Consider the following 17,267-nt stretch of genomic DNA (forward strand, 5'->3'; position numbering starts at 1 on the left):
CAGGGATTTCGGTTCAGTAGATCCTGAGGTGCAACATTTCCACCAGGTTCCCAGGCAGGGTCTGTGCTGACCCAGGACCACCCTCTGAGCAAGACCTCAGGCCACAGTCAGGAGTGAAGAATTCAACCTGATTACAATAGGGAGCCGCTGAGAGGCTAAGATTGGAGAGTGACAGTTCCTATTTATGTTTTAAAAATGCAATTCTTGGGGGGAAGAATGTGTGGGAGGCTCAAGAGCAGAAGCAGAGAGGCAGGAGTTGGGTGGGAGCCCAGGGCGCTAGACCACTGGAGGCGGAGGGAGAGGGGTGCATACATGGTCAGGTCCAGTAGAGGGGTATATATGTAGTCAGGTCCAGGAGAAGGGTGCATGGAACCAAGGCTGGGGGACAAGCTGAGGGACTAAACACTGGGAAGGTGAGGGGGAGGAGGAAGAGTGGAAGCAAAGGAGATTGAAGCTGCCACCCAGTATAATCCCAAGCAAAGGGCAGGTCGGGGCTGAGCCCCACGCTCCCATCAACCGTCCCCTGGGGACTGAGGTAAGGCTCTCTTGGCAGCACACACACAGTCTGAGTCCCAGGCCTTCTGACTGGCCGGCAGGGGCGGCTAGGGAAGCGCATCCTCAGTGTTCGCACCAGCTCAGAAAGGAGGGAGCACGGCTGCAGGTGGCAGATGGCTTTGGGAGTCCAGGAGAGCAAGTGGGCACCTCTGGGTTCTGCCAGGATTCTGGGCTGGCTTGGCTGTGCTAGAGTCCCAAGGCTCTGCTTCCCATGCCGCTCCTACACACCCCACAGAGCCATGCCCAGGACAGCCCTCCCTGGGAGCCCAGATCCAGGGGAATGCAATCCATTCCCCTGGATCTGGCAGATGGGTGGGGCAGGGAGAGACATGAGCCGATGATAAATCATTGCACAAGCTCCCAGGCCTCCATGTGTCTGTAGCTTCACAATCAGCCTATACCCTTCGCTGTCACCAGAGCCTTCCCCTTTTCAGCCACACCAGCTGCTCCTGCTGTGTACCCTGAACCTTCTAGGACCCTCTACTAATGCTCTGTCCCTCCCCTTTCCTTTATAAGATAGGCTTCATGCTCACTTAATTTATATAGAATCACAGTATTAAAGGGCAACTTGAAAATGCACACTAGAATCCTCTGCCTCCCTCACCCCCACTCACACTCAATGTACCTGTTTCCGTTTCTTAGTTCCCTTTGAGCTGTCATTTCATGCATTCCCATTTATACAAATGGGATTCTGGGCTTAGCTGTGTGCAGAACTAATGGGCAGTAATTCCCATGGAAGCTTGGGATTGTATGAAAGAGCTGTACTTGCAGGGTTGGGATAGGCAGGAAAGACAGGGAGACTGATGTGTGAGCCCCCACCTGGAGAGTCAGGGCATACAGGAGAGGCTCAGGACCGGGGCCAAAAGGGGTGCAGAAAGAGGAAGAGGGCTGTTCTGGGTACACCGTGGCTCGGGGTCCTGAGGGATGCGGGTGACCCCCGGAAGGTGGTGTTCTCACCATGCAGTGGCAGAGGTTGGAGGATTGAAGCTGAGCTGACCTGTGCCTTGCGCCCAGGGAGATGCTGAGGTCCCTGGTGACTTCCAGCAGGAGCGGGAGGTTTGTTGCACATACGGGGGGAGGTGCCAGGGTCCTGTAGCCAGGAGAGCTGAGCTTGGAAACTGGGATCTGTGTGACTGACAGCGATGCCAGCGCAGCCCAGGGGAGGCACAGTGTGTGGGCAGCGTGATTTTTGTTCTGTTTCTTCTGATGGTGCTTCATAAATCCACTTCCACGCTGATGTGCAATGCCTGCATTTGTCCTCTCTATGGTCTACACTATGACAATGGATATTAACATCATCCTATTTTTGGCTACACTGATTGTTACTAATTGTTCTCTCTTGTGAAGATGTGGTGGTTGTCTCCTCTTTATTTTATAGGCACATAGCTGCTGGAGCAGGGTGTGTGTGTAGTGGGGGAGCACATGTGGTTACAGACAATTTCACTGAGAGGGCCCAGAGCAGCAGAGGGGAGGCCGGTGGAGGCTGTGGAGGCTGGGAGCACGGCAATTGGGCTGACTTCATATGTTACAACAAACTCTGGTCAAGTTTCTGAAAGGGCAGCAAAGTGCAAGGGTGGATCCCAAGTGAGAACAGAGAACCAGCCCCTTTGGGCTGTGGGGACGAGATGTTTCCCTGGGGTGTGTGTGTTGGGGGGGAGATTCCATGGTGGGGAGTTCTCACAGCCCAAGATTCCCATTCAGCTGTACATACAGTCCACCCCATGAAGATGGAAAACTGCCCACACCTTGTGCCCCCATGGCACTGTGCTAGCATCATTGAAGGTGCTCAGTGAATGAATGAGTGAATAAATGAGTGAATGAATGAGCAGATGAGGTGAGAGCAGCTTATGTAACTCAGTCTTATCGCAGCTCCCAAGAAAGTTGTAACAGTCCCTCCTGGGCCCTGACTCCCTGCAGAAGGAAGGGGTGTGGCTCCATGGCTGGGGGAGCCTGTCCCTGGGAACCTGTCTAGAGGGGCTAACACCCTGAGTTGTAACATCTCTCTGCTAGCAGCTGTGGCCTTGGTGATTGGTCCCCATGCTCAGAGACCCCCAGCAAGCCTGCTGCCTGTGGCTGTGCCTGAGCATAGATCACTGACCGCTGTATGATTACCTATTATGTGCTCAGCTCCATTCTAGGGACAGGGGGACAGAGAGAGCAGTGTAGGCTATACTTCCTATCTATAGGGAGTTTACAAACTAATGAGAAAGGTGAGCCATATACAGGCCACGGAGGACGCATTACACCACCACCACATCCCAAAGGAACAAATGACAATTAAAGGGGCCCCGTCTGCCTAGAGAGTTGGGGAGACAGTACCCAGCCTGCGATACCCAGCTTGTGGGGTTAATGTGACAACTGAAATGCTGCCTCACTGATGGCTTTGCCTTAATTGGCATTTTTCCTGGCCGGCTGAGCCCTGCAGGAAAGAAACCACCTCAGCGTCCCCGGGCTACATCACCATGTCCATCAGGGACCCCGGAGCTGAGCATCACACAGAAAACACGGCAGAAACAACTCTTCATGCTCATCAACAAGCAATATAAATGTTCGTGTTTTACAAATTAATAAAACCTTACGTAGTGATGCCTAGGTGGACTGCATTTCAAGGATGCATCTTGCAGCATTTATTTCTATAGTCATCATTCTTCTGGCACTTAGAATCTAAACTACAGAATTAACCCTGAATATTACTGTAGAGATTATATTCTAGCTCCTTCTTTTGCCAAGCCTGAGGGCTCTGGGCAGTGATTAGCTGGCGGTGTAGTGTAAGGATGCTAGTTAGGAGTGCCCTGGGGATTCAACTTCTGCAGGAGGTGGAGGGAGGGAGCGGGAAGGGCAGAGGAGCATCGGATGAGGCAGCCCCAGACAGTGTCAGCCAACCCCTTCCTTCTACCCCCCTCCCCACTCCCGGGACCTCCGGAGCTGACATGGCCCCCTCAGGTTTGCCCTATGCCTTTATACAGCCCCTGATGCCTCAGGCAGTCTTAGAATGTGAGCACCTCTACATGGGCATGAGTTTGGACCAGGTAAGTCTGCAGATCAGGGTATCCTTAAAGGGACTGCTGACCACACTCCCAGGACTGGGGCCACCAGACCTTATTGAAGGGAGACCAGTAAGAATAGCAGTGGCCAGTGCTGGGACAAACAGGAGGAAATCTAGAGCCACAGTGCATTCTAAGAATGCGTGGCACAGAGAATCCTTTCCCAGTGCACATTGGGCAAGTGATCGGAGAGGGCTGTGCCAAGAGCAGAGCAGTTGGGGGTGCCAATGCCGGCCAAGAGAGCACCTCGAGTGGCAGTGTGTGCTCCAGAGAGCTTTGCAAACTTGGCCAGGGCCACTGTTGGGTGGTACATCATTTTTATACCGTTTGATCTCCTAAAGGATATCCATTAAAAGTTTACATACTGATGCTTTCTATTTCCTTTTTTACCTCTCATGCTGATTTCCCCTCTTCCCCCATTAGTACCTGCTCCGATTTGATACTTACTGTGAATATGATAATTCTACCTACACTAGCACCGATAAATGGACTTAATCTAAGAGCAGGCCAGGATTTTGCCAAAGACGGGTCATTGGCAATGAATACCTGGATCTTTAATCTACCCTGCACACCCTGGTGCGCCACCCCCCTCTGTCCCAATCAGAGCAGGGCTCAGCACCCAGCCTGCTCCATGTGACCACAGCGGCTCTTGAATCTGGTCATCTGAACCAGTTATGGATTTATGCCTCCATTGCTTTCCACAAGACACTGAGCTTATTTCTCAAATTCAGTTGCCCGCAGGGGAAATCCTGGCCATATAGATGCCCCCTCCAGCTCCGTGTCCCAGGGGACACCTGTCTGGAATGGGCTGTTGTGATGCATCACAGTCTGTGCTGTCCAAATGGTGGAGGCCAACACTTACAGGCTGGACAGAGAGAGGGGTTCTCTAATTCAGTCTTCACAACAACCCTGTGAAGTCTCATCCACATTTTATAAAAGCAGCACAGAGAGGTTAAATATCTGCTGAAGGCCACAGAGCCTGGGACATGCACCGGCCCTGATTCCGGAGCCTTTGTGTTAAGAGGCTGTGCCATGCAGTCCCAGCTCAGAGCATATCCGAGCCCTCCTCTGCCCCTCGTCCTCTGCCCTGACTCTGAGTATAATAGCAACACCTTCCAGACCACATATGTGAGTGTATCACTCAAGGCTATAGAATCTTGCTTCATTCTCCAAGTCTGGTCTTAACCGGATAAATGGTGTGGACTTTTGGACGGTAGGGACCGGAGAGCTGGGTCTGAGGGGCTGAACACAGGAGGGTCTGCCTTGTACTTGCTGATGAGGCATCACCTGCAGGGAGGGCCCTTGGGCCGATGTTTCTGGTCCCAGGGTCCCAGCCATCCTCTCCTGGCTCCCCCAAGGAGGCTCACTGAGCCTGGCCTTTCATCCCAGCATGGGCCCCGGTTGGCTGAGGTTCAGCCCTCTCTTTGGCCTGGCTCTGCTGAGGGTTCACACCATGTTATTGAAAAGGCTTCCAAGAACTGGAGGCCAGGTTCACTCAGAGGGTGCACCGCGGGAGAGGGAAGAGGGGGAGGAATGGGGGGAGAGAGTGCCCCTCAGCAGGGTTCCCTGATAAGGTGAGGCTGGAGGAGGCAGTGGAACTGAGGACCCACATGGGGTGTGCATGAAGGCTGGCCAGGGGTGGTGCCCAGCCCAGGGGCCCACAGCCCCAAGACCCAAGTCTTCTGAAGCACCCTGAAGCTCCAAGTCTGCATTAGTTTCCCAATCCCCAACATCTACTTCCAGTCTGTTATTCAGCCCAGCATGTGCTTTCAAAGCCCCTGGTTCTTCTCCAGTGTACCCCAACTGACTCCTCACCCTGGCACCCGCATTCTGCTCATTGGCCTTCCACTCAATTCACTCCCGCAGCACCTTGGCCAATTCAGTACCCAGGCCTCACAAGAAGGTAACATTATGCTCCATCAAAGAGTCTCTAGGGGGTTCCCATCCCCCCACGAACTGCCCAGGTTGATTTACTTTGCTTGTTCCTCACCCTGAAGTCCCACCGTTAGAAATGTGTGCCACAGGCCTCCTCTTTCAAAGACAGGCACCCCACGAAGGGGGCAACACGGCCGTCAATGTCTTACACACCCCAATGTGAACTACTGTAAAGAGTTGGCTTTCTCTTTATAACTAGGTCGGATCATCAGAAAGAGAGGATAAAGCAAGAGCTCTGAAGGGATGCTAAGAACTGGGGGGGTGAGTGGGTGATTTGGGAACACAGAAGGATTTCTAGATGGGCATGTGGATTTGAGCAGTAAAAGAACAGCATGAAAATGCCAGGGGGGAAAGTTTATTGTAAATGTCTGTTCTGCTGCCCTCTGAAAAAAAAAAAAAAAAAAAAAAAAAAGAGAGAGAGGGATGAAAAACCGAGGTTAAAGACACACTCAGGGTCGCTCATAACTCCCCAGTGTCTCCTGTTAGAACCCCGAAGCTTACACATTGAACATTCTTAGAGTGGAGCCTTCACTGAGGGGACACACACACACACACACACACTCCAAGAGAAAATACAGCAATGCCCAGAAATCTCCAGCAAGTCTGTTCCCTTCCCAACTGCCAACCAAGGAGGCCTCACTGATCAGTGGGAGGCGGCAGATCAAGTCTGTTTCCTTTCATCGCAACTCCTGCCTTCTAGAATTTCTCCTCCTCTGCAGGTCCAGACCACAGAGGCATTAATCCCTATTCAAATGCATCTTCAAGGTTCTTCCTTCATTAAAAAAAATTTTTTTTTCCTCAAAACATCCCAAAGCAGCGTCACTCATGTGATCGGTGTGCATTCACCAGAGCTCCGGGCCTCACCTGGCCCCTCTTGTTGGAAGGCAGAAATGCAACCCTTCCTTCCCTCCTCCACCTGCCCCCTCCCACCAACAGCTTTAATAAACAGTGATCATTTCAGCCCTCAGAGCACAGCTGTCCTGTGAGTTGTCCAGTCAGGTTATGGGGTGGGAGCCAAGGGCTGGAGCACAGAGCTCAGATCTCTGAATAAACCGGCCCTCCCTCCTGCCAGCCTGTTCCCTAGCAGGTGGGAGTTGAGGAGAAGGGTACAGCTCTGAGACTAGGGATGACAGAAGCATTTTTTGAGCAGCCTGCTGAGGGTCGAGCCCCAGTGGGAGAGGGCGGGGGAGCAGAGCTTGCAGACGTGGGTGGAGGTGGAGTGGCTCTCCCCATCTGCCATGAATTTGGGCCTCACCCAAACCCCCTTCATTCAAATCAACAAGCCCTGAAATTGCACCTCCAGGCATTAGCCTCGGGCTGGCTGCCTCTCTGGTTAAGATGTTCTGGCACATTATTCCAGGATAGAAATGGAATGTGAGTCAATTTGTCATTTATAGGATGTATTTGGGAAATATTGGTAAAATGGATAAATAAAAGAATAAATAAATAAAAGAAAGGAAGGAAGGAAGAAAGGAAGGAAGGAAGACTCTGGGCTACTATTAGAAATAGATGAAAAGGCCCTAACCAGTTTGGCTCAATGGATAGAGCATCGGCCTGTGAACTCAAGAGTCCTAGGTTCAGTTCTGATCAAGGGCATGTACCTTGATTGCGGGCACATATGCAGTAGGGAGTGTGCAGGAGGCAGCTGATTGATGTTTCCCTCTCATCGATGTTTCTAACTCTCTATCCCTCCCCCTTCCTCTCTATAACAAATCAATAAAATATACATATATTTTTAAAAAGAAATAGGAGAAAAGGAGGAAAGCTCTGAGAGTTCTGAGGGCAATGGGTTGCATGCCACAAGGGGGTTGGGAGAAGAAAGGGGTGCAAGTCCAATTCCAACACAACACATCACCAGTGCACCTGGCCAGCCAGGGCACCTAGGCCCTGCCCTCAAAGAGCAGGACTCCATTATCAGTAACTGCCATGTGTGTGGTTCCTGCTAAGTCCGCCTCCAAAAAGTCAGGACAATTGTCCTTGGAGAATGTGACACTCAGTTCACATTGGAGTTCATAGATGAACTCCAGACACCGTCTACTCAAGGGTGCTCTGATTTCTTCCCCCAGCAGCAAGAGCCCCCTTATGCAAATAAAATTTTGTAAGAAAACAGACCCACACAGACCTGCTCTGCTCGAATCAGCTCGGGGATCCCTTTGGAGAAAATCAACCTGACCCAACGCCTCATCTTGAGTAAGGAAAATGGAGGCCCAGAGAGGTCAACCTGTGCTCTCAGACTTCCTCATAACCTCCACTGGTGCCCGCTCCCCTCCTCCGCTGACAGTCTACTTCAGTACTTCTGGAGTGGGGCCTGAACACCTGTTAGCTTATTAAAGGGTTTCATAGGTGGTTATGACCTATAGCCAGGTTTGGGAATTACTGGATGAAGTACTAGGTGAAGAGTACATGAGTAGCTTAGCCTGATGTCAGCTGCTCATGGAGTCCTACAGGCCAAATTCTATGACAAAGGTTTCCAAGAAGTTGTTGGGACTGTTTTCTGGTACTGAGGTTTGCTGATATTGAACATGAGGCCACAGAATGGCCACAGGACTCCAGCATGATCTGGTGAAAGGGTAGTTCTTTTTAATCTGTCACAGTCTCTCGAGCGAGGTGAGTCTCCCTGTACCGCTTGGCTCATATGTACCTCTGCTAAGAGTGTTACCCGAGTCAGTCCACAGCTATAACAATGGGATAAAATTATTTCACTCTGAAGCTGAAGTATCAGTGTAACGTGGAACCCCCAGCTGCACCAAGCAATTCAGGGTAAATGAATGGATCTTGCCTGCAGCTCAAGGCCCCAACAAGAAAGGGACCAGATGGCCTTGCATGGACCGGCTGCTACCTGGCTACGATGTCAGGGCTCCCCAACAGCTTTCTTTGTGCTTCCAAAGGAGTGATTTAAGGGAATAATAAGGTTAGAATTGCGTTCAAGTCTCCACTTAAAGTCCCAAACATTGAACAGCATGTCTAAGAATATCACCTTCATTCCCCTTTAGGTCAATCTCTTTCCTTCCTGGGCCCTGGCTTTTCAGCAGCAGCTGCATCTGGATAGAGTGGGGCTGAGGGAGAGGCCCCACAGCCAGACCTCTGGAGCATTTGCACATTCCTCAGGAAAACAGAACGAAAGCCGCAAGGCCGCTCTACACGGTGTAATCGGCCTTGTCCCATAGAAACCGGGGAAAACTTGGTGAGAGCTCTGGGACCTGCAGGGGAAACACCAAAGGCAAGGCAAGCTGTGATGCTTGTGATGGAGCTGATCCCAGAAAATGTCTTGGTGTTGCTTCTGTGAGCATCTAAACCCTTTGAAAATGGGATGGTGATAATGAAAAGGTGATTATTATCAACAAATGTTGGAGAAGATGTGGAGGAGCTAGAATCCCCACACCCTGCTGATGGGAATGTGCAATGGTGCAGCCTCGGTGAAAACCAGTCTGACCGTTCCCCAAAGGCTAGAACAGAATCACCGTACTGACCCAGCAAGTCCACTTTTAGGAACACATCCAAGAGAAATGCTAACCTACGCCCACACAAACACTTGCACACCAATGGTCCTATCAGTATTTTCTACAAAAGCCAAACATGGAAACAACCCAAACACCTCTCCACTGAAATATAAAAGGTGGCATAGCCATACAGGAATACTGTTCAGATATCGAAAGAACTGAAGCACTGACATATGCTACAAAGTGGATGAACTTTGAAAACATGCGAAGTGAAAGAAGTCAGTCATTATGGACCACACACTATATGACTCTATTGATGTGAAATATCCAGAATAGGGAGATCTGCATAGAAACAGAAAGTGGATTATTGATGACCTAGGACTGGCGATTTGGGGTGCAATGAGGAGTGACTGCATATGGGTATGGGGTTCTTTCTGGTGTGATAGAAATAGTCCAAAATTGATTGTCATAATGGTTGCACAACTTGTATATGAACTAAATACCATTGAATTATACACTTTAAATGGGTGAATTGTATGATATGTAAATTACGTCTCAATAAAACTTCTCTTGAAAAAAAAAAAAAAAACTTAGAAAAGGTCCTGTTATTTAGGTTCTGCTTAACAGAAGCAACCATAGGGCTCAAGGAAGGTAGTTGTCAACAGGAACTGGAGTCAAGATCACATCTTCAGTGGCCTTTTCCAGTGACTTCACAAAGACCCATGGGCCAACCTGTTATCTCCAGAAATGATTTAACAGAACTGTCAGCCAGAATCCACAGCTCAAAAAACAAGAGCCTGGGTGTGTGTGTGCATCTATGCGCGCACAGGCAAGGCAGAATTTTCCATAAGGTCAAGTTCATTTCTGTGCTGTCATTTGGGAGGGTCATGTGTACATTTGTTTCTGGTTTGTATCCAATTTGAAAAAGCCGACTCAGATCGGTGTTCTATTATTAGGCATTTCCCGAGTTCGGCGTCTCAGTGTTGTCCCACTCAGTCTGCTCAGGAGACGGACTGACTTCTTGACTCATGCAGAACAACCTGCCCCAGTTCCTGCCCAAGGAGGGGCCGGCTTCAGTGTGCCAGCTTCCCTATTCTGCATCCCATGCGCCCGAGCCAGGCCACTGCTGGGGAAGATCTCCTGTCCCAAGGAGAAGCTTCCTTCTCACTGGATGGCCTCCTACAAGGTGGAGGGGCTCAGGGGGGACAGAGAGAGAAGGAGGCCCACTCTGGCTGGTTCTCTTCCAAGAAAAGCCCAGATGGAGGGACCTTCCAGATGGAAAGAAAGGAAGACTGAGAGAAGAGAGCATGCATTCCTCTTTTTTTCTAAACAGAGGGAAAGTTAAATTATGCTGCAGTTTTGCTCCACTGGAGATAAACTCTCCCTTCAAAGGAATGACCCAGCTCACCTCATCATGGTACCTCGGGGTCTATCAGGATTCAAATTTATTAAGCAATGACATAAAGAATGCATTGTATAAAGGGCCTGTTTCATCACCCCATCCCCCAAGCTTTTTTTTTTTTGCTAAGTCATGAGAAGTCCAGGTAGTTAAAAACCAAAAATAAAAACTAACAAGTGTGCATACTCAGTCACAGATGGGAAAAAAAAAATATTCGTGGAAGTTGCTATGAGGCGGGCGGCTCCAGAAAGGAAAAACACAATCTCTGACTAATATGAAGGAGACTCCAAATTGCTCTTGGCAATGATCTCTCATCCCCAGATTCTCCTCCCTCTATGCATCTCCGCAGTTCCCAGCCACAAAAAAACAAACCCAACAGCCCTCTCTCCCTGGCTCAGCCTGGAGGCTGCATGGCTGAGCAAGGCCTGAGCGCACAATATCCCCACACAACGCGCGCAACACCTGTGTCCCTGCTGTGACCACCTGGCCACTGGGGTGAGTTAGGGGGAGGGCGGGTTGCGCCGCTCCTATCAGGCTGCTCATCATCTCAATATCTCAATAGTGGGAGAAAAGTGCCTTTATTTGGGCACCATAACATCAACATGACATGCAATGTGATCTTGTGATTTTTGTTTTGTGTGTGTGTGTGTGTGTGTGTGTGTGTGTGTGTGTGTATTTTTTTTTTTATTTTATTTATTTATTTATTTATTTTAGAAAGAAGGAGGAAAACTGTTCTTCCCGAAGGAGCTGGTATCAATTCTGAAGAAGGAAGGCCCTAGAGCATCACTCAGCTGGGTTTCACTTGAAGGCAAGTTTTATCAGTGCGCCTTCCACCAAAGTGAGAGCTAATTTTGGAGGTAGTTATCTTACACCTATTATACCACTCGAGATGGAAGGAAAGTTAGCAGGCCAAATGTCCTGGAATATTTATGGCTGTTCAGTCTCAGAAATCCCTCCGAGACCACTTTATTAGGACAGATATGCCGGGTCAGCTGAAAGGGAGATGGACAGGAGCTTTGGGAAATGGCAATGTAAGTGGGGGATACTGTATAAGCCAATGGAGCATAGTTTTTTCAGATGAGTCCTATAATGTGCTGGCTGGCTGGCATGAGCTGCTTTGAGAACTGTGGATGGTCAAGAGACCTGGGTTCTAGAACTGACTTCACTACTAGGTCTTGTGGACATGGACAAGCTTCGCCTATGCTAGGATGAGGGTCCCAGAGCTGCAGCCCCAGGCCTGTAAGTGCGTCAAGTCTCATGGCTGCTGAGGAACGCAGCTGGTGCATTAGCAGGGTGATGGTGGGGGTGTGGATGGGGGTGGAGAGGAGAGTCTCCACCCAGTTGGCATTGGAGGCTGCATAGGGATGCACCCAAACTAAAGGCCCATCTTGGACCCCACAATCATAAACCAATCATCTGAAGAACAGGGGCTCTCACAGCTTCATGGACACCATGTGTACCTCACAGTGTCCCCTGGAACTGGGGATGAGTCCTCCCGACTATAGCATGGGGATAGTTCATCCTTCCAACTGCCCACCCTCCTCTTCACCTAGGCCCTGCTGCTTCTCCTTCCTACCATTGAAGGAAATGCTATTACTATTACTATCCTCATTCACAGGGGCCAGGGACCAGGTCAGTCTTTTTACCGATGTATGCTCAGCCGTTAGCATGGTGTTTGGAACCACACATTAGACAATGCAACCACTGCCTAATATATGATTGATTAATTGAATGGAAAGAGATGGAGGTTCAAAAGGTTAATATTCTGGTAACAATTACATACTATTTTTAAAGGAGATTTTTACTGAATTTTAGAGAGAGAAGAAGGAAGAGGGAGAGAAACATCAATGTGAGAGTGAAAGATTGATTAGTTGTCTCCTGCACAACCCCCACCAGGGATAAAGCTTGAAGCCCAGGCATGTGGCCTGACTGGGAATTTAACCAGCAACCCGCTGGTACCTGGGACAATGCCTAACCAACTGAGCCACATCAGCCAGGGCCATACATACTATTTTGTATTGTGCTATAATTACACCAGATTCTTGTCTCCCCAACTAAAGTGTAAGATTCTAAAAGATTGTGGTACAATGGGTAGCTTTGATTCCCGGCTCTATCACTAGCTGGGCAGCTTACTTAACTTACCCTTTGGGCCTCAATTTCCCATCTGCAAAGTGGGTCTAATGATTTATATCTTAAAGGTTATGCGGGTTAGAGGTGATAATGTGTGCCAAGCCCAGGGTCTGTCTGGCACAGGGTAGGTGGCACCTGCACGTCCCACTCCCATCCTCCCTGCCTGTCTCCTCTGGCTTATGTCAGCCCTGACACAGCAGGCTAAGCCTTGAGTTCCGTGACACAAGCTGGTGGCCTCAGGGCCCGTGAGGCACAGGTGTCCCATGGTTCTGTGTAAGGAGCACTGATCTTGCCTGGCGCCTCCTCATTTCCTCGTCTATAAATTGGGGTGATGAGGACACTGGGGAATGCCCTTGCACGGTCCTCAGTGTGGTAGCTGGGGGGAGCTTGGGAAAGTACCAGACACCACACTCTGAGAAACGGAGCACAGGCTGGCTGACCCCAGCCTGACTCCGGGGAGAGTAGGTTTCTTTCCCCTTTCAGTCCAGGCTGGGCCTTAAGGGGACAGGTTGGCACCCTGGTTACTTTGCTTTCCTGATGATCTAGCCAAAGGAGGTTCCTGAACCCTTTTAATCCCCAGGACTTAACTGGGTGAAGGAGTAGAGCTGAAACTTGAACCTGGCAGGGCTTGGCCCTCCCTCCCCTCCCTTATACAAAATCTTCTTTTGAATCTGGGAAAGACTGCCTGATTGTTTCAACCACCTCCTTTACATTTTCAAACTTTTACATTTGGAAGGATTGGAAAGGGTAGGACACTGGTGGGCCAATGAATCTCGGGAATGAGGCTGCCTCTGGTGCAGAGTCCAGGACCAGGGGTTAAAGAAAGAGGCAGCGTCCCATCAGCCCCTGCCTCCTGCCTGCCTACGGCCAGGACAACATCCTCTTCTCACCTCCCCACCTCCTCACTGATTTAAGACTACTGCCCCAGGACCTGATGCCCTAAGCCGGGATGCCAGGGGGTTCCAGCTCTTTCCAGAGCCCTTCCCAGGCCAGCCCCGCGGCCGCTGCGCCCAGTGGCAGGGAACCAGGTGCTCCCGATCGCGACGCGGGAATGGGGGAGCACGGAACTGGAACCGGTCCCTGTCCCCCACCCATCACTTCTCCCTCAGGCGGCCCTGGAGTCCAGAGACCCCAACTTCACTGGATTGCCTAGAGGGTGTTGGCACCGCCCACCCGAAGCCGGTTGGAGCGCAATGAGGGGTCCCCCATCCACCTAGCTCAGCCTGAGATTCAAACCCATGGCGCCGCGGGACTCCCTCAGGCTCCCTAGAGAGACTTCTGCCAATCCTCCTCCTCCTCCTCTTCCTCCTCCTCCTCCTCCTCCTCCTCCTCCTCCTCCTCCTCCTCCTCCTCCTCCTCCTCCTCAGTTTCTGCCCCTATCCGGATCTCCACTGGAGCCAGAAGTCCCCATGGCTTCTGCACACCCCGCTCCCTGGCCCCTCTAACCCCCAAGTTTTGCATCTGACTCTGGGGAGCGGGGGCTAAGCTTTTTCTGAGGGGAGAGGATTTAAACTAACAATGTATTCGCACCATTACCTTCCGGGGTGCCACTCGCACTCGCACCCACAAAGCCTGCCCGAGAGGCCACGGGCAACCAGAAAGCAGCAGAGTTGCTTCGCGCCGCGCCGAGTTCAGACTCTTTCTCGCTTTGCATTTCGCTGGGAGGTCCGCCCCGCACGCCCCCCATCAGCTCCAGGGCTCAGCCCCAGATCCCCAGCACTCCCGGCTCCAGCTCGGGCGGGCGCGGATTTGAATTTCTCGCAGACCCTGCCCAGCGAGCGCCAGAGGCGGCCACCACCCCGCCCGAGGGTCCCCGCTGTGGGGAGCTGAGTGCCCGCAGCTGCGCCGGCCTGAGGTGGGGGCGCAGCCGCGGGGCGCCCGCGGTCTCTCCGGGACTCACACAGGGCTTTCTCCCCACCCCCATTCCCCGGCTTGGCCGCCTGGGTCCCCGGAGCCCCATCACAGCCCTCTCCCCGCCGAAGCCGCCCGAGACCCACCTGGCTGCCCCCGGGGGACGCGGCGCTAGCGGCCGGGCCGAGTGCAGAGCGCGCCCTGGTCCCTGGCTGGGATCCGCGGCGCTGCTGGGGCGCCTGCTGCAGCCGGCAGAGGCTGTCATTGATTCGCGCTGGGCGAGTTAAGCCATCCCAGGAGTGGTTTTGAGAAAGCACTCCCACCCCTCCCTCCAACCAGAAGTATTTGGCAAGCAGCCCCTTTCGTCCACCTGTACTGTGAGCGCAGGAGAAGGACCGATTCGCCAGCCGCGCTTAAGCCTCACTTTACAACACGCAGATTAAGCTCCTTCCAAAAGGTAAAGCCGAGAAGAAAGCTCGGATGGTGGCAGATCTCCCCTCCCCAAGCCACCCCTTTTCTTCTCCGTTTATTTCTTTATTTTTCTCTGCTATTTCACAAAGTGCCTCACCACTTATCTCAAATCAGGGGCGGCTTTGTATTATTATTGTTTTATTCAATTCTGCGTGCCTTTTATTTTTAGAGGCAATTTTATTTCCATTTGCCTGAAATCTGAGCCCAATAAAATTACTAGAATTATGTTTTCTCCTTAAAGGGTCGTGAGTATAACTTAACCAATTCAAACACCATACAGAAAGCATCAAGTGGCAACTTAGAAAGAGACACGCAGGAGGGAAGCACAGACCTGCAGCCTCTCCACCAGGGCTGCCCAGCGGGGCTTGGCCCAGGGGAAGAACTGGGGCCCGAGGTGCTGGGGGGGGGGGGGGGGGGGGATTGGATGTGCTTCTCCCAGCAAACACACAAATCATACAGGTTCTCCTCTGCTTTGTCTTGGGTCTAAGACTGACTCAGAAATGCCAACCAGAGACCCAACAGTTGGTTTTGGAGGTGGGCTGACTGCCAATCACAGAGAGGTGTGGCTGGAGCACCCTCTCCCTGGCTGTTCCTTAAAACCCCTACTGCCAGAGGGAGGCTCCAGCGGCTGTCAGTTCCCTTTCCAGGAGCTGACCTTATCTGGGGGGATCCACCGTGAACACCTTGGTACCTAGGCGGAGTTCCTTCTTGGTGCCCAGCTGCCTTGTGTGCCAGAGAATCAGCACAAAGGAAAGCGAGGCCTGGCCCTCTGTGGCCTCTGCCACTCTTCGAAGCACAGACCATGAACTTAAAGCACTCTAAACGCCAAAGGTAAAGCCCAAAGGTCCATGGAAGCCAAGAACTGGGCTCTAATTTGCAGAACCCCAAGACTAAAATATCTCCTCTAACAGGTGCCCCTGACTTCCCTTCCCTTCACCCCCCCCCCCCCCCCCCCCCGCCTAAAATCTCAGTGTTAGTGATTCATTCTATTGTAGGGCACACCCTGCTCAGAGCCTGTGCCAGGCTGGCAAAGTTACTTCAGTAAGGCAGGAAGGGTCTCTCTGTGATTCTCAAACTGTCTATACCCATGGGCCAGATGCAATGGGGGCAGGGGGGGAGACATCCACAAGAGGCCAGACCCTCCTTGCTATGGTGGGAGACCTATGAATGGCATCATGAGGGGACAGAGGCTTGGAGTCAGAGAGGGTGGGAAAGGGCTGCTAAATCAGGGAACTGGGCACTGAAGGTCAGAAGGGGAGGCACTTAATCAGAACAGGTGGACAGTTTCCAAAATCGGATGACTCCATAGCTTTTTATCAAAACCCACGTACTCCCGGAACACCCAAGACAAAGAATGAAAAGTCAAGTCCCTTTGTTCAGAGTCACTTATTAAATGTCCAATCAAGGGTAACTCCACACTCCGCTCCCAGACCAGGTAGATAAAGGCGCCAACACATGACCGGATGGAATCAGTACCAACCCAGAAGAGTTTGTTGTGTTTGCCTCAATGGCCTGGGTGGAGTGGGTGGGGCGGGTACAGTGGGGTGCCACTCTCGGAGCCTCCTGTTTTGTGGGGAGATAAAGCACAGTGGGCTGGTCAGTGTAGGGCTGCCCTGTGAGGGATCCATTAAGGACCAGGGCACTCATTCTGCAGAGCAGACAAGGAGCCCAGAGCAGTCCTGAAAACAGGGTTCACCCGGAGAGGGCTCCATGGGGTGGAGTGAGCAGGCCAGGAAGCTTGTGCTGCTGGAATTAGAAGGGCATGTCAGGAGGGGGAGGAAAAGCTGGAGGAGGGGGCAGTTGGCTTGGTTTAGACAGCTCTCCCAGTGGATAAAGTATCAGGCTGGGTCTGCAGGGTGAAACCAGTTTATGGAAACAGCTTTGGGCTGAAAGGACAGAGTGCAGGGCAAGGCTTGCTGAAGAGGGAGGGTTGGAGCACCTCTTTCAAACCCAGTTGGAGCTGGCTGTGTGCAGAGGGGATGGTGGGGGAGGGAGGCTGCAGGGAGGGGCTGGGGGAGAGTTGCAGGGCCCAGCCCAGCCTGCCCCAGGCGGCCCCTCCTAGTGGGGCTCCAGCCTCTGGACCTGAAGGAGTTTCTGAGTAGGCCAGTGGGTGGTGCCAAGGCTGAGGATTCTGCTGCCAAGAGCCTGGGGAGAGCTGGCCCCTGTCCAGCCCACTGGCTGGGTCCTACAGTGGACAGTGAATGTCATTCCTCCCTCCCCTTTAATCACCGAGTGTGTATGCCCTGTTGGGACACACCCTTCCGAATGGCTCTGGGCAAAAAAGTGGGGAGCCCTGCCCACCACCCCTTCAGCCTCACCTCCCTGCTCTCAGCCCCAAGCCAGCTGCATCCTGGGAATAGGACCATAAAGGAGACACTCTCAAAGCCACCCACAGAAGGGGCTCTGGGCAGGCCAGACTCTAGATCTGCTATTGTGCATTTC

General features: G+C 51.9%; 1 protein-coding gene across 3 annotated transcripts in view; it reads right to left on the bottom strand.

Moving 5' to 3' along the window:
* ZBTB7C (zinc finger and BTB domain containing 7C) overlaps positions 1-17,267 on the bottom strand; it is a 260,208-nt gene that overhangs the window by 65,248 nt on the left and 177,693 nt on the right. The window contains exon 1 of one of the 3 annotated variants that reach the window (XM_036418692.2): positions 14,501-14,910. The exons of the other annotated variants lie outside the window; for them this stretch is intronic. Within the exon in view, the coding sequence (XP_036274585.1) occupies positions 14,501-14,619 (119 nt within the window). The 5' untranslated portion in view covers positions 14,620-14,910. Of the gene's footprint in view, positions 1-14,500; positions 14,911-17,267 lie in introns of those variants that run through there. 3 annotated transcript variants of the gene reach the window in all.

This window comes from Pipistrellus kuhlii, unplaced genomic scaffold, assembly GCF_014108245.1.
Source record: "Pipistrellus kuhlii isolate mPipKuh1 unplaced genomic scaffold, mPipKuh1.p scaffold_m20_p_6, whole genome shotgun sequence".
Lineage (NCBI taxonomy): Eukaryota > Metazoa > Chordata > Mammalia > Chiroptera > Vespertilionidae > Pipistrellus > Pipistrellus kuhlii.